General features: G+C 53.4%; 2 protein-coding genes across 7 annotated transcripts in view; one reads left to right on the top strand and one right to left on the bottom strand.

Moving 5' to 3' along the window:
• Positions 1-121: 121 nt before the first annotated feature.
• CFAP184 (cilia and flagella associated protein 184) lies at positions 122-4,285 on the top strand. Its single transcript, XM_019748171.2, has one exon. The coding sequence runs from the start codon at positions 353-355 to the stop codon at positions 1,994-1,996; it is 1,644 nt and encodes a 547-aa protein (XP_019603730.2). The 5' UTR covers positions 122-352; the 3' UTR covers positions 1,997-4,285.
• Positions 4,286-7,635: 3,350 nt separating this feature from the next.
• Positions 7,636-18,753, bottom strand: part of TBC1D14 (TBC1 domain family member 14) — a 94,848-nt gene continuing 83,730 nt past the window's right edge. For all 6 annotated transcript variants that reach the window (XM_019748196.2, XM_019748195.2, XM_074320881.1 and 3 more), the window contains 2 exons: positions 12,027-12,285; positions 7,636-10,343 (listed from right to left, as the gene is read on the bottom strand). In XM_019748196.2, the coding sequence (XP_019603755.2) occupies positions 10,278-10,343; positions 12,027-12,285 (325 nt within the window). In that variant the 3' untranslated portion in view covers positions 7,636-10,277. The remainder of the gene's footprint in view (positions 10,344-12,026; positions 12,286-18,753) is intronic.

Consider the following 18,753-nt stretch of genomic DNA (forward strand, 5'->3'; position numbering starts at 1 on the left):
GGGACCCGGCGCGCCACTCTGCGCCTGCGCGCCCCTTGCGCCGGCCGCCCGCCCCTCCGAGCCTCTCCCGAAGCCCCGCCCCAGGACTGGCGGTGGGAAATGGGCGGAAAGTTAACGCGGCTGGTGCGCCACGCCCCTCTAGGCGCGAGCCTTCTCCCTCTCCCAATCAACGCCTCCCGTCGTTCTCTTGCGGCCTCTTATTGGCCTGATTCTGCTGGAAGGCGGGAAGAATGGGCAGGGCGTCGGGCTGACGCCTGGCCAATCGCCGGACCCACCGCGAGCGCCTTTGGTTGCCCCTGGAAACCTAACAGCCGGCAACTGGAGTCAGTGGCGCTGGCGGAACCGGAGGGAGATGGACAGCCACTCGGAGCACACTGGGGACCCTGAGCAGGAAGACAGAGATGTGGAGAGACTGGCCTCGCGGCTGTCCGAGATCAAGGCCAGCTCTGGCTCCCAGTCCCCGGCGGACACCGCGGAGCCGGAGCCGCAGCCGGAGACCGTAGAGGCCTCTGAAGGAGGCGTCGCCGTGGCCGAGGCGGCCGAGCCCGCCGAGCCTACCGAGCCCGCCGAGCCCCGGGAAGGGCCAGCGGCCACCGAAGCTGCGGGCAAGGAGGAGCCCGGAGAGCGGGAATGGCCGACCGAGGCCGAGCGAGAGGAGGTGGCGGAGGCCGGACCTGCGGAGCCAGCCCAGCCGGAGTCCGACGGCGGGCCCGAGGAACCCGAGGAGGAGGAGGAGAGGGAGGAGGAAGCGGAGGAGAGGCGGAAGGAAGCCCCGTCTCAGGGCTCTCCGCCGCCGTCCACCACCGGCCAGGAGAAGGCTGCGACAGTCCCGGAGGCTGAGCGGGAGGGACGGGAGGAGGAGGTGAAGGAGCAAGAGAGCGAGGGGAAGAGTGTGGGAGGCAGCCTGGCCAAGAGCGAGCCGGAGCACCACGGTCCGGACCAGGTGCTCGAGGGTCTGGACTGGACCGAGGAGGTGCAGAAGGCGCAGGAGCAGCAGCTGCGCGCTGAGCTCCTGGACCAGTACCGCTCCCTGATGGTGGAGCGCGGCTGCTACCAGCGCTACAACATCTACCTGCAGCACAAGATCTCGGAGGCGCTGCGCAGGAAGAGGGGCCTGGACACAGCCGAGGGGGCCGACAGGGGCGCGGAGCCCGAGTCCTCCGAGAAGGAGGAGGCATACTTCAGCTACCTCGCCGTGCTGGAGGAGCTGCGGAAGCAGCAGGCGGACGACCTGGACTGGTACCACCAGGAGCTGGAGCAGCTGAAGCTGCAGTGCGAGGAGAAGCTGACCACGGTGGACAAGGCGTGGCGCGACTTCCAGGCGCTCAAGAAGCAGGTGATGCTGCAGGCCATGGGCAGCTGTCGGATGAGGGGCGGTCGCCAGGCCGCTCTGCGAGAAGTGGAGCAGATCCAGGCGTTGGAGGAGAAGAAGGAGAAGGAGATGAGCGCCATGAGGCTGGAGAACGTGCAGCTGAGGCAGGGCCTGATGCATTTTGATACCGGGATGAGGGCCCAGGAGGATATGGCCGGGGGCCTGCTGCTCATCGACTTTGAACAGCTTAAGATTGAGAACCAGACCTTCAATGAGAAAGTTGAGGAGCGAAATGAGGAGCTTTTAAAACTGCGCAAGAAGGTGAACAACAACGTGCAAATAATTACCCACGTGAAAGAAAAGCTCCACTTTATGGAACTAGGAAACGCAGGCAGAAAGTCACAGCTTTCGGACATTGAGGCTCAGGTGGCCCTAAAGAGGGACATCCTGACCAAGACTAAGCAAGCCAGAGACAGCCTGCGGCTTGACAACATCAAGCTGAATCAGAAGAGTGGGCTTCTGGGCAAGGAGTCTCTCCTTCGGGACATGGAAGAGAAGGTGGGCAAGACGGAAGGGCTCCGGCAGCGCTTAGAGTCCCTGAAGCACCACCACGCTGGCCTCACCCTGTCCTGCCAAGGAGTGAGGCAGAAGATCCGGGAAGCCAGAGCCTTTCTGCCCTGTTGACCTGGCTGATGAGAAGAGGCGGCAGAACGGCTCCAATCTCAGCACGTTATCCTCCATCAACTTATTCTCCATTTGTTGCCACTCTTTAAAAGGCCTGTGATATTTAGGATGGAACTGCACTTTGTATCGCATAATTTTTCAGCTTCCAAAATTGGGTTAGTAGTCAGTTTTGTAGGGGTTAAGTAAAACAGGTCCAGAGAAACAAACAGGTAGTATACCTGACTTCTCCTAAAAAGCTGCGAAAAGCCTTTTTGTATCTGAGCAATTCCATAATTTCAATGGCCTGATACTGAGAACTGTTCCTCTGCCATATGTGGGAAGGTTCAACCAATGGGCAGGATACCCGAAAATTCTTGTGCATTAAGCTAATTATTAAATCCCTTTGAATTTATTAAGCTGTGTAGTCTCAAGTCAGTCTCAATTCAAAGCTCACTAATTCCCTTAGATTAACCTAAAGTGTGTTTCCTTTGAAGCCAATAAAGGTTGATTAAAATCCCTTGCTACATTCCACAGCTTGAATATACTTTTAAAAATAATAATATACTTATCCAACCACACAAACGTAACAATGAAGGGAGTAAAATCTTTGACGTCTTACTTCCATTCTCCTTATCCTCTACAATTTTTGTTTTCTCTCGACCTGTTCATCAAAGCCAGAGTTAAGTAGTAAGTCACTGGCAAACAGAACGTTTGCTGTGAGCCTCCAATGAAAAGCAGCATTGGGTTCTTCTGTGGTTGGGGAGGCTTCAGAATGAAACTGGCAACATGCTTGGTGCCTTCACCAAGCAAGTGGCTTTCATTATAAGTGTCCATCCCTTTGGTTCACTAGAGGGAGAACGGGTATCATCAGCTGATTTTGACCCATTGGCAAGTATCTAGGGTTGTGGGGACAGAGCCAGGAGTGCAGTTTCCAGGCTCTCGGCCTCACGTGGAAAGGTGCTGGCTCAGGTAGTAAATGGCCATCAGCTGTGATTGGATGGCCATCAGCTGTGGCTCGTTGGCCATCAGCTGTGACCACTGAGCCATTGGCCACTAATATAACTGCCATGGCTAGGCTAGCAGCAAATGGGGGCTATCAAGAAGATGGTGGCTGAGCTAGCAAGCGCGGATTGCAGTTAGCAAGTGAGGTTGGTTGATTGACAGAAGTGGACAGTGGGTTGCAGATCGTGTGGATCCTGTTTCCTGTGTCTCCAACCCAGCTGCCAGCGAGAACATAGTGGTGTGACTCCCCTACCTATGGCTCCGTGGGTGTTCCTTTTTGGCCTCACCAGGTCCTGCGTTCTTGTGTGGGGAGCGGGACCAGAGACCCTGCATGACACCCTGCATGACAAGGGTGAACCAAACATTCCCTCATCAGCCTTGACTCCAGTCACAAAGAGCACAGAAACAAAAGAGATGGAAGAGGCTGGCCTTGCTTTAACGGGCACAATTACTGAAGCTCTCTCAAATTACATTACCGCATGCTGGAGATGTTACAGTTAATTAGAAGATACATAATCTGTTGATTACTTCATAACAAGGTTCTTTCTAATTAGATTATAGGCGAGCTCTTAATCATAAAATACCAACACATTCACAAATTGTTTCTTTAGACAGACTGCGTCTGAGGAAGCATGGCAGACCTAACGCACCCTCCCGCAGTCCTACTGACATGCTGTGCTTAGCCCCGTGCCGGCCTTTGACCCACTGCTTTGTGACTGTCTGCTTAGTTCTCTGCTCCCCAATGAGGCAAAGTCCCTGGACGACAAGGACTTTTGGTTTGTCAACCTCCCCCACAGTGCCAAGGACATAATCGATGCTCAATACATTTATTAAACATAGGGTTGGCCTGGTGGCTCAGGCGGTTAGAGCTTCGTGCTCCTAACTCCGAAGGCTGCTGGTTCGATTCCCACATGGGCCAGTGGGCTCTCAACCACAAGGTTGCCAGTTCGACTCTTCGAGTCCCGCAAGGGATGGTGGGCTCCGCCCCCTGCAACTAAGATTGAACATGGCACCTTGAGCTGAGCTGCCTCCCAGATGGCTCAGTTGGTTGGAGCACACCCTCTCAACCACAAGGTTGCCGGTTCGACTCCCGCAAGGGATGGTGGGCTGCGCCCCTTGCAACTAGCAACGGCAACTGGACCTGGAGCTGAGCTGTGCCCTCCACAACTAAGACTGAAAGGACAACAACCTGCATGCTCCACAACTACGAGTGAAAGGACCACAACTTCACTTGGAAAAAATCCTGGAAGTACACACTGTTCCCCACTAAAGTCCTGTTCCCCTTCCCCAATAAAAAACAACAACACATTAATATAATGCCAGTCTTGCTTCCTGAAAATAAGTGTTACTTGAATGCCTATTATGTGTATCAGGCCAAATTCAAAAATAATTATAGGTAGGTAGAGGATCTCTCAAGAAGTACAAGCAGTGAGGGAAATGACAGGGAAGTGGGCTTGTTGTCTTGGAAGCATACTCCAGACATACAGCTGTCCAGTCCAGGGAGAGTAGGTTGGTGCAAGAGTAACTATGATTTTTGCAATTATTTTTAATCTGTTAAACCGCAATTACTTTTGCACCAACCCAATAGAAACCTGTAAAACTAAGATTATTTTTATGAATGCTAAAATCAAAGACTAAAGATATTTTCATCTCCTTGTCAAAAAGCACAGGACCTGAAAAATGCGCGCACAGTAAAATGTGAGTAAGAAGTTGTGTGAAAGCAGACTTTTAAAAATCAGTCTGAGTCGGAAGTGTCCCCCTTCAAGGTTCCTGGAGGTTTGTGTGTTTTATGGCGGCACCCGCTGGAGTGAATCAGGCACCTACCTCGGTACAGCCCGGAGCATCTGAAAAGGACACACTTTCATTAATGAGTGAAAATCATTTTGGTGACTTACCACATCTGGGATTTTTAATTATGTAAATAAAAATACGTTCTTTTTTTGTAAGTTCATCTGCAGCCATAATTTAGATTTTGCCATTGGTTGGGGGTCCGTTAAATAATATTGGAGTTCATACACCCCAATCTGGTGTTTTGTTTTAAACTTTCAGAAAGTCTTAATGTCAGAGTGAGGAATCCTGCAAAAGCTAGGGATGGAAAGGACTCCAGGATACCACGTCTGCTGTGTTAGGGGCATGTCAGAGAAGCTGGCCGGAGCTAGGGCTGGCAGGAAGAGCACCACTAAAATTCGTGTCTCCTCCTTCCCAGGTAACAGTCCTTTCAAAGGCTCGTCTAATTTTTATTTAAATAACCAATGATTAAATACATGCATATTTTAATTAACAAATTTACACCGTCTCCAATTTTTCAATTGATGTCTTCTAATAGTTCACCCACAGGGTGCCAAAGATGAGGTGTGGGGAGAAGACAGGGAAGGGCTGGAGAAAAAAGACTGGAATCCGACTGACCTGGATTCATTCTCTTCTGACGGTGACCTGGGACAAATACCTGGGACAAATACCGCAATCCTCTAAGCCTCAGTGAACTCACGTGTAAACTAGGAAAATAATATACTCTGAAGAAGCATCTCTTTTCTGGGTGGTGAAATTAGGATTGTTCTTTGTGCTTTCCTGTAATTTACAAGTTTTATACAATGAACATGCATTTAACTTGGGGGGAAAATCCAGATTTTTAAAAATTCCTAAGTTCACCAAGAGTGCAAGACACTGAAAGTTTATATGTCAAGAGTATGAGTCTAGCTAGCTATCTACTGCAATTTGTTTCTTTTAATGATCCAATCTGTTTGGCATCTTATTTTAATCCTCACAAATCAGTGGATAGGTGCTTTTTAACCTTGGTTATAGAAAAGCAAGATGAGGCTTAGAAAATTTCAATTCTCCTTTTCCTAACCATGCAGTTAACCTGCACCTTAAAAACTTGGGTTTATTTTTGATTGGAGCAGTTTATTAAAAAAAACTGTTGAGGTTCTGGGGTCCAGCCTGGAGTAGGAGTAACTCGCCTTGTGTTGTCAGAGAGAAGGCCACTACCCCGCCCTCCCTCCATAGGAAACCCCGCAGGGCTCAGGCATCCCGGGAAACGGCTTTGGCAGTTAGTCCTGAGGACAGTGGCTGGGCGTGGCCTGCCCAGTGGAGCAGCCCCGCCCTAGAGCAAGAAGTGCGCAGGGGCGGGCAGTGCTCACCGAGGAGCCCAGAGCCAAACGTGAGCTGGACATGCTGCAGGCCTCTTAGAAATACCTGGGACCTTAAGTCATGGCCAAGTTCCTGGGTGCTCGAGCTTCACATGGCCCCATCTGAGGACTTGCTTTGGCTCCACGGCTTCCCTCTGCTGGTCCATCTCGTGACCCACGGCTTATCTCTAGGTCCCGGCCTCTCCGCCCATGCTGCAGCAGCATCTGTTCCCTCTTGCCTTCGTGGCAGCCTCCACGCTTAGGGAGGTGGGTTTTGAGCTGGCAGCACCCCCCCACCCCGCCCTGTTTCGCTTAGGAAAACATTGCCCAACTTCTACCCCCACTGCCTGTGTTTCCCTGAGGTCCGCCCCCAGGAGCCGGCCACTGGACGAGCACACAGCTGCTCAGGTGAGTGGCTCCGGGCCTCCCCTCAAACCCTGCACTTGGAGTTGAGGTCAGCTAGAGACGAGCTTCCGGAGGCCCGAGGCTGGCGTGTTCTCTGGGGAGGGGTGTTTCTGTGCCAGAGCTCAGCCCTGCCACTCACTGGCTATAGGAGCCCAAGCAGACTACTGTTCTGAGTCACTGCCCTGAAGCGGGACAATGACAGAGCAGCTGTGGAGACCGATGAAGCCATTCACAGAGCACTTCACCCAGGGCCTGGCATGGGTGGGGCAGCCAGCAAGCCCCCAGCAAACCTGACTGCCAGCAGCCATGACCACCCTCGTCTGTCACTCACCTCACTGCCTGTGCAGAACGGCGGAGAGGCGAAGCAGCTCACTGCGGTCAAGAACGGGACACTGTTTCTGAGCATCATGCTGGGGGCCGAGGACATCTGAGCAAAGGCCCCGAAGCTGCTCGATGTCCAGGGGAGGATGGACCGGGAGGCAGGTAAGCGAGTTCCCCAGCACAGGCCCAGGAGGACCAGGGGCGACAGGAGGGGCGTCTGCGTCTGCTCAGGGGAGTCACAAGACAGCCCAGAGCACGCAGGCCTTGAGGGTTCGCCCCTCCCTGGGCCTGAGTAGCTGACACAGTAGCATTCCCTCTGCCTGGTCCCAGGTGACCCGGAGGACCACTTCAGGCTCAGCGCCACTGTAATGGGAACGGAGGCACACACTGGCCCAGGGTCTCCCCGCTGACAGCTGGTGGGGAGCAGGTTTCTCAGGGAGGCAGGAAGAGCCCATGGGAAGCTGACCACCTGCTGGGACCTGCTGGGACCAGGCTTCGGGTTTCGGGCTCAGGGAGCAGGAGCAGGAGCAGGAGCGGGCGAGTGTGGCAGACACAGGGACAGGGGAGAAGGGGAATAAAGCCGTGGGCAGAGATCAAGCTGAGCGGAGCAGTGTCAGGGTTCCCCTTCGGCTTGGAAGGGGCGCACTGAACTTTAGAATCCTTGGCCAAATTACCATAACTGCACCATCTTTTTTTATTGAACTCATCCTAATAAGTGGATTTTACCTGAAACAGCACAATGCTCAAAGTCAAGTTTTTGCCCTACTTCAAGGTGAGAACTTCAATTTTAAACCAAACTACACTGAATAGGAGTAACAATTTTACAAGACTTTTATTTAATAAAACCACATATTTACAATTCAAAAAGTTCTAATTTGATACTTTACTAAATAAAATTAAAGGTTAACTGTACAAGCAATTAAAACATGATATGTCGCAAGTGTTATCAGGAGTTTTCTATCAGCAAACTATTTAAAATAGTCAAAACTGAGCAGTTAAAAAGTACCTCTTAAAGTGAACCTTGTTTCTGGACAAGATTTCAAGGGCTGGTGGGGACGCAGCTTTCACCTCAAAGTGCCAGTTGCACAAAGGTCCCAACCCTGAAGTCTGAGGTTCTGCGAATCAGTGGCCTGGGAAGTGGAAAGTACAGATTTCCGAAGTGTGCAGCATTTCAGTTTGTTTCCAATTTTCTTCAACGATAATGTCACACAGAGAGCCAGCCATGTGCTCTGTGTGCAGCAGCCCTCTCTCTGTGCAGGGGGCCGTGTGCCCCTGGATGGGGACCTAGAACTTCCCAGCCTCTGAAATGGGCACAGCAAACCAGCAAGACCTCATGGGGTCTGGGCACAGGTCATAAAAACCTCTTCTGAACCAGAGATTTGGTAAGTACTCCAGATTGGCATGGGATCCTGTTGAAAAACTTAACGTATAAATGGTGCTATCCAAAGAGATTTATGTCAAACTGTTTGACAAACGTGTTAAGGGCTGCGTTGGGAATGCACGAGCTGTTCCGCGTGCAGCTGAGGGGACTGCATGCCTCCCCGGTGCACTGCTTTCTGTCACGACTTAAGGGACATATTTATGTACAGTAAGAAAATATATACATCTTTCAGGGACAGAAAGCCCACGTCATGGAGCGAAGCAGGGCACACTGGCGAGGCCGGCTGCCCGGCTCAGTCTGGGTTACATTCAGCAGTGTGGTATCAGGGAATGGCTGTGTTGGAAGGCTGCCGAGGCCTCGGGAAGGCAGAACCGTCCTCCCAGAGGCCGGGCGAGTCAGCATTTAAAGGCTGAGGCAGAAAGTGGGATCCGTGATGCTCTGCAAGCTCCCTGGCAACTTCCGGGAAGGAGATAAGGGAACAAAGGCGATCTCGGGAAAACCACACACAGAACAGAGCTGGGATGGAGGGCAACCTGCTACGCACCTAGAAGTGCCATCTGCAGAGATGGCAGATAGAGGAAACCAATCAAGTAACGCCAGTCAGGCTTCACCCCCCACCCCATGCCTGCTATTCTCAGAGCCAAGGGCACCCCCAACATCACCAACAAGAGCAACCCTGGGATGCTCCTGGGGGTGGGAAGAATGGCTGAGAAGGACCGGGATGCCAGACCACGCTGCAGCATGCACTGTGTCACTAACGGTGCCCTTGAACCTGGATCACCCAGCTCTCCCAGAGACCAACACGCCAACGGATCGTCACGTGGGAACCTGTTTCCATAGAAATCTGTCCTTTGGACTACTCTGTGCAAAAACTATTCAGTTTTTTTGAATTTGGATAACCAAAATTCTTGATATAAAGTTCTCAAAATTAATCAAGGAAAAGCTAGAACAAAACAGGTGCTAGTGAACTTGGGGACACTGGCTAAAATGGGGACAGGCTGCTTGCAGATACCGAGAACTCTGCCAAGGCTGTCTGGGCCGCTGGATGTTGCTTGTTCCTCAGCCCTAAGACACTCTGTTAGAGCCAAAGGCGTGAGGAGGGGAACAATGGCACTCAGGGCTGGTCCTGCCATTCAGGTGACAAAGGACAGAGGTGCCTCCTTCTGTCAGAACGAGGGAGCAGCCGCCTGCCCCCCCGCCCCACATCGTGCTGTCCCCAGCCTGCACAGAAACGAGTAGGTGCCAGAGGGAGCAGGTCTTAACAGCCCCCTTTTACTGAGAAGGGGGCTGTCTCCATTCTCTTTCCATCAGCTTTAAGACTGTCTGCTGTCATGGCCTTCATCTGTGTGAACACTTCTTCCTGCTCGAACTTTCCACCTCTGCTCAACAGGTGTAGGGAGCCATCTCTGGGAGCGCAGGGCCCCCCCAGACCTTCAGCACGCATTTCCAGCCCTCGTACTGTAACTGTGTCAAGGCAACATGGTACAACGTCAACCCGAGAGTCAGGCCGGGTCCAAGGCGCCCACGAGCACGTGTCCGGGACTATCCTGCGAGCCCACTTTCCCCTAATGCATCTTTGGTAGGTGGGCTTTCAAATGCCCTCCGTTTCTGGAAAGATTATCTCGATAACGAACTTAGCAGTCTCTTTCTTACTCAACTAGGTAAATAGGAGCCAGTAACAGCTCTGAGGTCTCCCAAAGCCCTTCTCGGGCACCTCAGCTAAGAAAGACTGTAATGTCCTTTCCAGGGGTTGACAGGAACGCATGACGGTTTAATTAACTTTGCTGAAGGAAGGGGAGGGAGTTAGCCACTGCCCTATTTTTACACCATGCAGGAGATGCGGTGGTTGGCCACAGCCCACACCAGGTCACCATCCATGGAGCTTCGTAAGGCTCAGCCTGGGTTGAATTCTTGAAAATTGTTTGTTTGTCGTGTTTAAGGCCAGCTCCAGTATTAGGATCAGACGTGCAAGCAGCCCTGCTCGGCTGCCAGCGCGTCCGTCTGAAACGACACCGGTGCTGCCTGGAGAGCTGCCTCACCGCCGCACATGCGTCCGCCGCCTGCCGCCTCAGTGCCTGAGAGATGGGCTGCCTTTGTCCATTTCCCGGCTGTCCTTCTGCAGGGCAGTCAGCACCTGGGGAGCACAGGGAAGACGTCCGTGGGTGACACACACGGAAACACCGATCCCGAGAGGCTCCCACTTCCGCCACGCGCCCGGCACCTCCCCCCTGGATCCAGATTCATCTTTCTGACATGGAAACACGGCCATGCCACGCACGCGAACGTCCCACAACGACTTCCCACCAGCCACCGTGCCAGCATCCAGACAGGGCTACAGGGCTCCCTTTCCACGTCCCACCCGGAAGCCGCCACCACCACAGCCGGGCTTCCAGCTCCCGGCTGCTCGGCGGCCTCCTGGGCCCGTGCACAGCGGCTTGCACTGCCCGGTCCCCCGCTTCACCAGCCAGTTCTGCACCCCTCACGGCTGGCCCGAAGTCAGCTCTTCTCATGCCTGCCTGAGTGCCTTCTCCCTGCCCTCGTAGCCCCTGGTTGACACCTTCACTGCTCACACATTCCATCGGCTGGGACTACTCAGGGAGGGTAGTGACAATAAGGATGGCTGCATGTAGTGAACGCCCACTCTAGCCGAGCTGAGCGCTCAGCTTCAGCACCGTGGCCGGAATAGTTAACACCCCCTCGGAAGGCGCCTGAGCAGCGGGCGCTTACAGAAGTGAGCTGCTCATACGAACTCAAACCCCGATATTCTGATTTCAAAACCCAGGGATCTTCGTAGCACCAGCGCTAATGATGCCACTTTAATGGAATTACAAAGTAAAGCAGAGACATTTCTGTGTAGGTTTCAAATAGGAGGCACAGAAGGACTAACAGTAGAGAAGCCCCCCCACCGCTAAGCAATAGGGACGCCAACCAGACATCCACATTGACTTGTTTTGGAAAGCTCACCAGGGTCTTCACCTCAAGTGCAGCGCTGAAGAGAAGCGTGCGCGGCACCTGGGACGGCGTAAATCTCCACGATGCTCGCCCACCACCACCAGGCTCACTCCTACCACTGCCCCAGTATAATTAGGAAACGTCCCACAGGCAGTAATGTCTGAGCTGGTTTTAACCCATTTTTACCTAGTTCCTGAAACACTAGAAACAAAATGACAGCTCTGGCTTTAATCCTTCCCTCTGCGCTCACGTGCGTGTGTGGGGTGGGGGTGGGGGCGGGGCACACGGAAAGCACCGAGATGGAAAGGAAGGTCACAGACCCGTGAGTGCGCAAGTCGGAAAGTCAAGGTCGTAACAACCCCAGGGAAGCTGGGGCGGGAGCTTTGCCCTGGGACGCCACCCTCCCGTCCTCCTCTGCGGAGGGCACACATTTCAGCCCTCTGGGTACGGACCAGTGAGACAGGGACAAGGCCACCTACCCCGCCCCAGGGCCGCGGTGGGGGGAGAGGGGCTTGGTGAGTGTTAGTACACTGTGCTCTGTCTCAGGCATTTGTGGGGCGGGGGGGCTTGGTTTACAAAACGCTACCTAACAAGCGAGATGGCAAACCAGAAGTTCTGGCACCGCAGAACAGGCAGGGAGGTTGTCATCCTCCAGCACCTCCATGTGCCAGAGACCCAAAGAGGAAATGACTGCCCACGACCCCTGTGGCAGAGCCCAGCCTCAAACCCAGGTCTCCTCACTTCCGGCCCAAGGACCACTGTGGAGAAGGGTGTTTCCTCAGAGGGATTCTGAATAAGGCGCTTCCTAAATTATACGACCGAGCCAAGTCTCTCTGGGGAAAAAGGGAACCAAAGATCCACGCACCTGCGCCCACTTCTTGTTCCGGCTTTGCATCTGAATGGTAGCTATGGAGGCAAAGAACTCGTCCACGGGCAAGTGGTCGGGCAGCCTGGTGAGGAACTGCGCTATGTGAATGAAGTCCATGCTGCTCAGGACGTCCTCGAACAGCTTCAGGATGCCCAGCGCCGTGCGGAACAGGAACTCCTCCCCGTCACGACAGAACACGTCCCATATGCGACAGGCCAGATCGAGGGGCAACGATTTGCTGTACAAGGTGAAGATCCTGGGGGAAAAGGTGGAGTTTTCAGATTTGCGTGGCACAAAGAAAGAAGTCTGAATTCAGGTGACCCCATTCAAGATGCTCCGAGTCAGTCGCCTTCACGCCGAGGTACGCACATGGGGGGCCGGGGGCAGCACCTGGCCTGCACTCATTCCGAAGGCCGAGTTTAGTTTTATGAAACAGCATCATCAGCTTTCACTCGGAGTCAAACACTGGACAGTGTCTGAATTCTACAAGCAACAGGTACTCATCAAGCACCTACCACGTGCTTACTCTGCAGAAGGCGCTGGATGTGAGGGTGAACATGCAGACAGAGGTTAGAACCTGGCGGGGGATGAAAACGGGAGACAGAAATGCGCAGTTCAGTGCACGCGGCTCTGAAGCGTCCTGTCCACTTTTCTCCCGGAGGCTCAGTGCAGGAAAGGGGAGTCCCATGAACGTGTCCTCCCTCCTCCGCTGTGACACGCAGTGTGGGTGTCTCCTGACCCCCGGACCCAGCTAGATGTTCCTTCCTGCTGCTTATCCACGTGCTGGCTGCCTGTCTTCCTACGGAGACTGCACAAGAGCTGGGACCCTGCCCCGTTTGTCCCCACACAGCACCGAACTCTCACACCTGGCAGTTGTTGCTGAGTCCGTGGGCAGACTCCTCTCTGCTTTAGATGGCAGACGGCGGGGGCCCTCACGCCCTGTTGGGACTAGCACTCACTAGAAGCAGTCCTCCGCTGGTGGGGCACAGTTCCTACACGCCTGGAAAATCACTCTTCCAGATTTCAGGGTTGCCTTAGCGCCCGTGCCAGCTCCAGGGGCACACGGGCCCCATAAAGGCACCTGAGCTCAGGTGCTGGGCTGAGACTGCGGAGCAGCCTTGGTCAGGAGGGAATGTCACCAAGCCGTCCACAGCAACACTCACCTCCCTGTGACAGACCCACCAGGAAAATCACACCACACTAGCCAACCTGCACACAGGCTTCACAGGTGCCACGGGCACAAGCTTTCCGTCTGCAGCAACCCCCAGGATGCAATCCAGTTCGAAAGCTGCCCGGCAGGGCGTTCTGCCCAGCAGCAGCCTTTCCTCCAGGACCCAGAGGAGTCAGGCATTCAACACAGCATGCTATTTAAGACCTACTAAGCTTCAAGGCTGTCCCTTGTCAGTGCTTGAAAACTCTAAGAGATTCGAGGAAGGCATAACAATTCAGGTTTCATTCAACGCAGATGATGGAATACGGAGATAGATGTCAGAAAAACCACCCCAGGTCCTGCCAACAATAACTGGCAGAGCCAGACTTTGAACCCGACCCCCACGCCCACGCCCTGAACGTCCAGGCTGTGCTAGATGTCACCAGGAGACACTGTCGTGGGCACGTAGGACACTTTGTTTTTAAAAGGCACAAGCAGCCCTCAGCCCGAGCTGCTTACTACCTCTACAACAGAACATGGTCTCATTCGTCAGTCTAGAAAACATGGGGAAAGGGAGATCCAGGAGCTCTTCTATTTCTAGTCTCGATCTAGAGAATATTCTTAATTCCATACAGAAGGTGTTCATTTTTAAAATATGAAAAAGAACTGACCTAATCTGCAGTACTACCTCTCATGTGCCAGCTCATTCATGGAAATCAAGCCCTTACGTCTTAAAAGCGGAGGCTTAGTTAAAAAAATGACCAGAAGATGATGCCGATATAGGCAAAGGAGAGTTAGCAACCAAAGAAATTTCTTCAGCAACATTCTTGAGCTCAGACGTGTGTGTGGGTCTCCATCAACTACTTTGGATACTTTGAACTTGATAACGAAGCCACCGTCTGAAGGACCAAGAACGCCCTTGCCAGAGCCCGGAGGCCCACCCGCGCATCCTTACGACCCCGTAGGCGTTGCCGCTCTCCAGGAGCTCACGCTTGACATCTCAGCCCTCCTGAGTCTGAGCCTGTCAGCCCAGGTGGCTTCAGTACTTTTTAAATCCTGCTATCTGCTAGTCACTGTTTGTTGGCAAAGAGGATACACAGCATCGGACAAAACAGACAGCATTTCCTGCCCCTGGGGGTGGAGGGTATAACTGAAAAACACAGTTTGTCAGATTGTGATTGAACTGCAAGCAGGGTAGGGGACGGGCTGCCAGTCAGGGTGTGCATGTGTGAGAGAATCGTGCACATACACACACTCATAAACAGGGTGGTTAGGGAAGAACACATCACTGCAGAGTGACATCCGGAAAGCCCTGAAGAGGAAGCCCCAAGCCAGGAGAAGGGTCTGGAAAGCATCCAGAGGGAGCAGTGAATTCACAAGCTCCGAGGCAGGAGGTGCTGTGACCCAGCACATCCAAGGGCTGAAGCCAAAAATAGCAAAGGGGCAGACTCATGGCGACGCCTTGAGACCAGGGGCCCAGCACGAGCAGGACCTCACCGGCTACTCTGAGACCCTTAGATCGTATTCTGTGTGAAATGGAAAACTAGTGGAGGGTCCGCTGCTGAGAAGCGCCTGCTGGGGAAGGCAGGCTTCACTGGGAGGCCATTGAAACAACCAGACAAGGTCAGAAGGGGGGCGGCCAGGAGTACAAAGAATCTGGACAGAGCTGGCAGTGGATTTACCTCACGGGAAGTGCAATGGGAGTCAAGGACGCTGGGCTCTGGCTGAGCAATTCCAAGGACGGAGCTGTCATTTAAGGCGATGGGGATCTCTGGTTTGGACCCAAAGGCCAAGTCACTTGGAGTTCAGGGCAGGGCTCTGCACTGGGGGCCATCTGTGCACAGATGCTATCAGATAAAGGAAGTAGTCCAAGATCAGAGCGCAAATGTCAAGTACGACTGAAAACTGACCTCCAAGCACGTATTTCACGCAGAAAAGTGTAACCATACTTGGCTTCAGTTACTATTTTTTATGTACTGAAATGGAAGTATTAAGCCTTTAATATTATTCTAATTTAAATAAAATGTGCCTTTTAAAAAAAACACTTTTTACCTTTTCACCTGGCCGATGCCTACTCATCCATGTCTCAGCCTTCATGACCGCCTCTTGGAAGGCCATTCCCAGGCCCTGGGCCAGGCGGGTTTCATGCAGTCATCAGACGGGGCAGACACCCCGGCGACCTTCCCTCCGCCTCCCTCAGCCTCCCCGCTTCTAAGCCTGGCAGAGTCCCACAGGCCTTTCAGTCACCAGCTCCCGAAGAGCCCAGGGTTGCTGGGCTCTGTCTCCTGCTCCAGATGGCCTCTGCCATGGTCCCCTGCACCCCTGCAGTCTTAGAGCAGAGAAGGTCTTCTCCCCCTCCCTCCTGCAAGCCGAACTGCTCAGCTGTGCTTCCTGCTCCCTCCCTCCCTCCCTCCCTCCCTCCCTCCCTCTCCCCTTCCACTTGAAAACCATTCATTATCAGCAGCTTTCAAATGCTGGACTGTATTTTAAACCACATTTAAATTCAAACACTAGCTATGGATAGGACACTGAAACAAGCCTCTCCTGGTTTACTCTCATAAAGTGGTTAATTAAGCAGGTGGCGTGCAAGGATCCGAAGAGCCCACTCAGCTCCTGTGTGGCTGTGAGGGGAGCCAGCCCAGCCACGGCCCCGGAAGCTGACACCAGGCCGTCCTGGTCCCTCAGAAGCCCTGCCATGGATCTGGACGGCTCCCCCAGGTGCCAGGAACAAAAGCCGCCCTCCTCCCCTCGGGGTCTGAAGCCCTCCAAGCCCACTGCCCTGCCGCAGTGCACTCTGGGCTCCGCCCGGCTCCAGCCAGGAGGCGTGTGGGAGAAACAGGGCCGGGCCTTCCCAGGACTGCTGCTGGGCTCTTCCCATGGAAGGAAGAGAGAATTCAAGGAGTTTTCTCCCTCAAGAGATGTTTGTTTTTCTCCCCTGGACCACTGCATATTAATGCACTGTACATCAAAAGTGGTAATTTCAGGTACAAATTCAACTGACGCAAAATACTGGACGTGTATTTCTGTGCTGCTAGATTAATGAGGTGGCTATAGGTTTATAAAGGACACCAGTTGTGCGTATCTGCCCCATAATGTGTGTGAGGAACCAGATAGCTGTTTTCCTGTCAAGCCTTCACAATTCCCACAAAACCTTCGTACCTGGCCATTTCTCTCTAACTGCGCGCCTGAGCACGGTGAGGGTGGAGAAGCCAGCTCTGGAGGCAAGGCTCGGGCTCAGACACAGAGGGGAGGGGCTGACCTCTCCCCAGGCCCACTCCTCAGAGGCCCGAGCTGCAAGGACCCATGGAGCTGACAGCGCGCGCTCCCCCGGGCAGGTGCGGCTTCATGCTGCCACCACATAGAAGGGTCACCTCCATTTTACAGGTAAGGGAACTGCACAGAAAGGGAGGCTGTGGAAACAGATGAGGTAAAGGGCAAAGGTCATCTAGCCATCTCTCCCGCTAAGAAGCCATACCAGAGACTGGACCTTCAAGGCCTGACACCACCAATTTACAGCTGTGCCCCCATTTTCCCACCCTGACTGGTTCCTAAGAATAGCCTTAGCTCCCAGGGCTGGCTTAGGAAGTGGCCCTGAGCCCCAACCCCACCACTGGTGCCTCGGGTGCCCCCAAAACACTCGGACAAGCTGTTAGCACATATGCTTCTAAGCTCACTACTTAGCCTCGTTAGATTGTGAGGATTAAATAGAACATTAAGCACCCAACACAGAACTGCATTCATTAAAAATTGCAAATAGTTATTTAAGACTCACTTCAAAGTTAGTGAGCAAGTCCAACCTCAGCCCGGATCCTGGAAACAATTAGATCTACCTCTGTGCCCCCAGAGCAACTTCTAACGTGAGGCCAAAGGGCATCCTCACCTACACGCCGGCACCTGGTCGGGGCTAGCAGGCAGCAGGGAAAGGATTCGAACACCTGCATTACAACACAGGCTCCGCCCGCAGCCAGGCTGGGGAGGCTGGTCATACAGCGGCTGTGTGGGCCCTTCCTCAGAGCAGGCGTCCTGCCTGCAGGCCTGGAATCCGCCTACACACGCCCCTCGTGAAGGCCCCCGTGGATGCCACACACGACTCTGGGTGCTCAACAAGACAACCCCTGCTCTGGAGCAGTTCTGAGGCAGACCCACAGCCTGCAAGTTAAAAGCTATAAATGAAATGTGTACAAGATGAGATGGAAATGAACACCTTCCAACAGTAATTTCACGTTGAACCTTTCCTTTAAGGTAGAGAGTCAGTGTAATGATAGGATCTCCAAGTATCACTAAACAATCATTATAAGAAACATTAATCATATATGGAATGTACTACTAGATTCTTTTTTAATTCAAGATTATTTATTGCAAAACCCACTGATGCCTCTAAATAATTCTGCCATTTGAGAGCAATGGGAAATATTTTGGTAAGTTAAATGACCACGTCAGCTCTCCCACAAAACGTGGATATCTGACTGTCTGAGCACTCAGACCTGCAGGAGAACAAAGGCAGCTGAGCTGGCGAGGCCGTGCTGACTCTCCCTGTGAACAGAAAAGATGACAGCCACACTAAATAAGACGCTGTGCCAGGAAGGGAGTATCGGCAAGAAAACCTCCTTCTCAACTGTGAAACCCTTATAAGCCACGGGGCAGAGCAGTCATGAGCCCACGTGGACGAGTGGCTAGCACCCAAGTGGGCCTCGGGCTGGATTCTGCGCATGTGAACCCAGGAAAGGGGGTGGGGGGGCAGGCATGAGGGACACAGAGGTGAGCTCAGTGTGTTACAGGAGCAGCTGTGGGTCGGCTGATGGGGTGGGGGGAGCATAAACTGGGGGAGTGGAGGGGAGGGAAAGGAACCTGCTGAAAGCATAACTCACACTGTGCTAGGTACTGTCCTACAAAGCTACAATGTGGCAAGCCACAGGGCAGGGAAACGGTCATAGGAATGAAGAAGGAACAATGCCTAGCTGGCCTCCTGTGGGCAGACGGCGTACAGGCAAAAGTTTGTCATGTTATTTGAGCACCTGTGCAGCTCACCCAGAACATTCGCTGGCTAACCCTCTGACATGGAGTAGGACCAAAAGGCCTCACTGCTCAAGCAGCGTTACCGGAACCCTAGAATTCATCGTGTGACACAGACCACGTGCAGGGTGCAGACGCACCGGGCGTATGCAATTCGGAGGCAGGGCCGGCCGTCACAGGGGTAGATGTGCTTTGGGGGAGGTGCTGTGATGTAGGAGAAAAAGTAGGCCGACCTGGACCGCTCACTACAGGTGTGCTATTGGGTAAGCGGCCTTGGGGACTTCCTTTGTGCTAAGACATAAACCTGCTCCGGACACTGCGAAGGTGAAACAAAGCAATGAGTGTCTCTGGAACGTCAGCTTCTCAGGCAGGTCCTCAGCAAAACCTGTCCTGCCCCAGGGACCACCCCGTTTCTGAGCTGAGCTTTACCTTCCGGTCAGCACCCGCGAAGAGCCTTGACCACCGCAGACTATTATAATGTGGCCTGGACTAAATGACGAGCTATTTCTGGAGCCTGAGCGAGGGGCCCCACCTTATGGGTTATGTGGGCACAATCCCTTG

The sequence above is a fragment of the Rhinolophus sinicus genome, linkage group LG02 (assembly GCF_036562045.2).
Source record: "Rhinolophus sinicus isolate RSC01 linkage group LG02, ASM3656204v1, whole genome shotgun sequence".
NCBI classification, from domain to species: Eukaryota; Metazoa; Chordata; class Mammalia; order Chiroptera; family Rhinolophidae; genus Rhinolophus; species Rhinolophus sinicus.

Excerpts from the sequence above, each read along its gene's own strand:
- CFAP184 (XM_019748171.2), top strand. The coding sequence starts at position 353 with ATGGACAGCCACTCGGAGCACACTGGGGACCCTGAGCAGGAAGACAGA.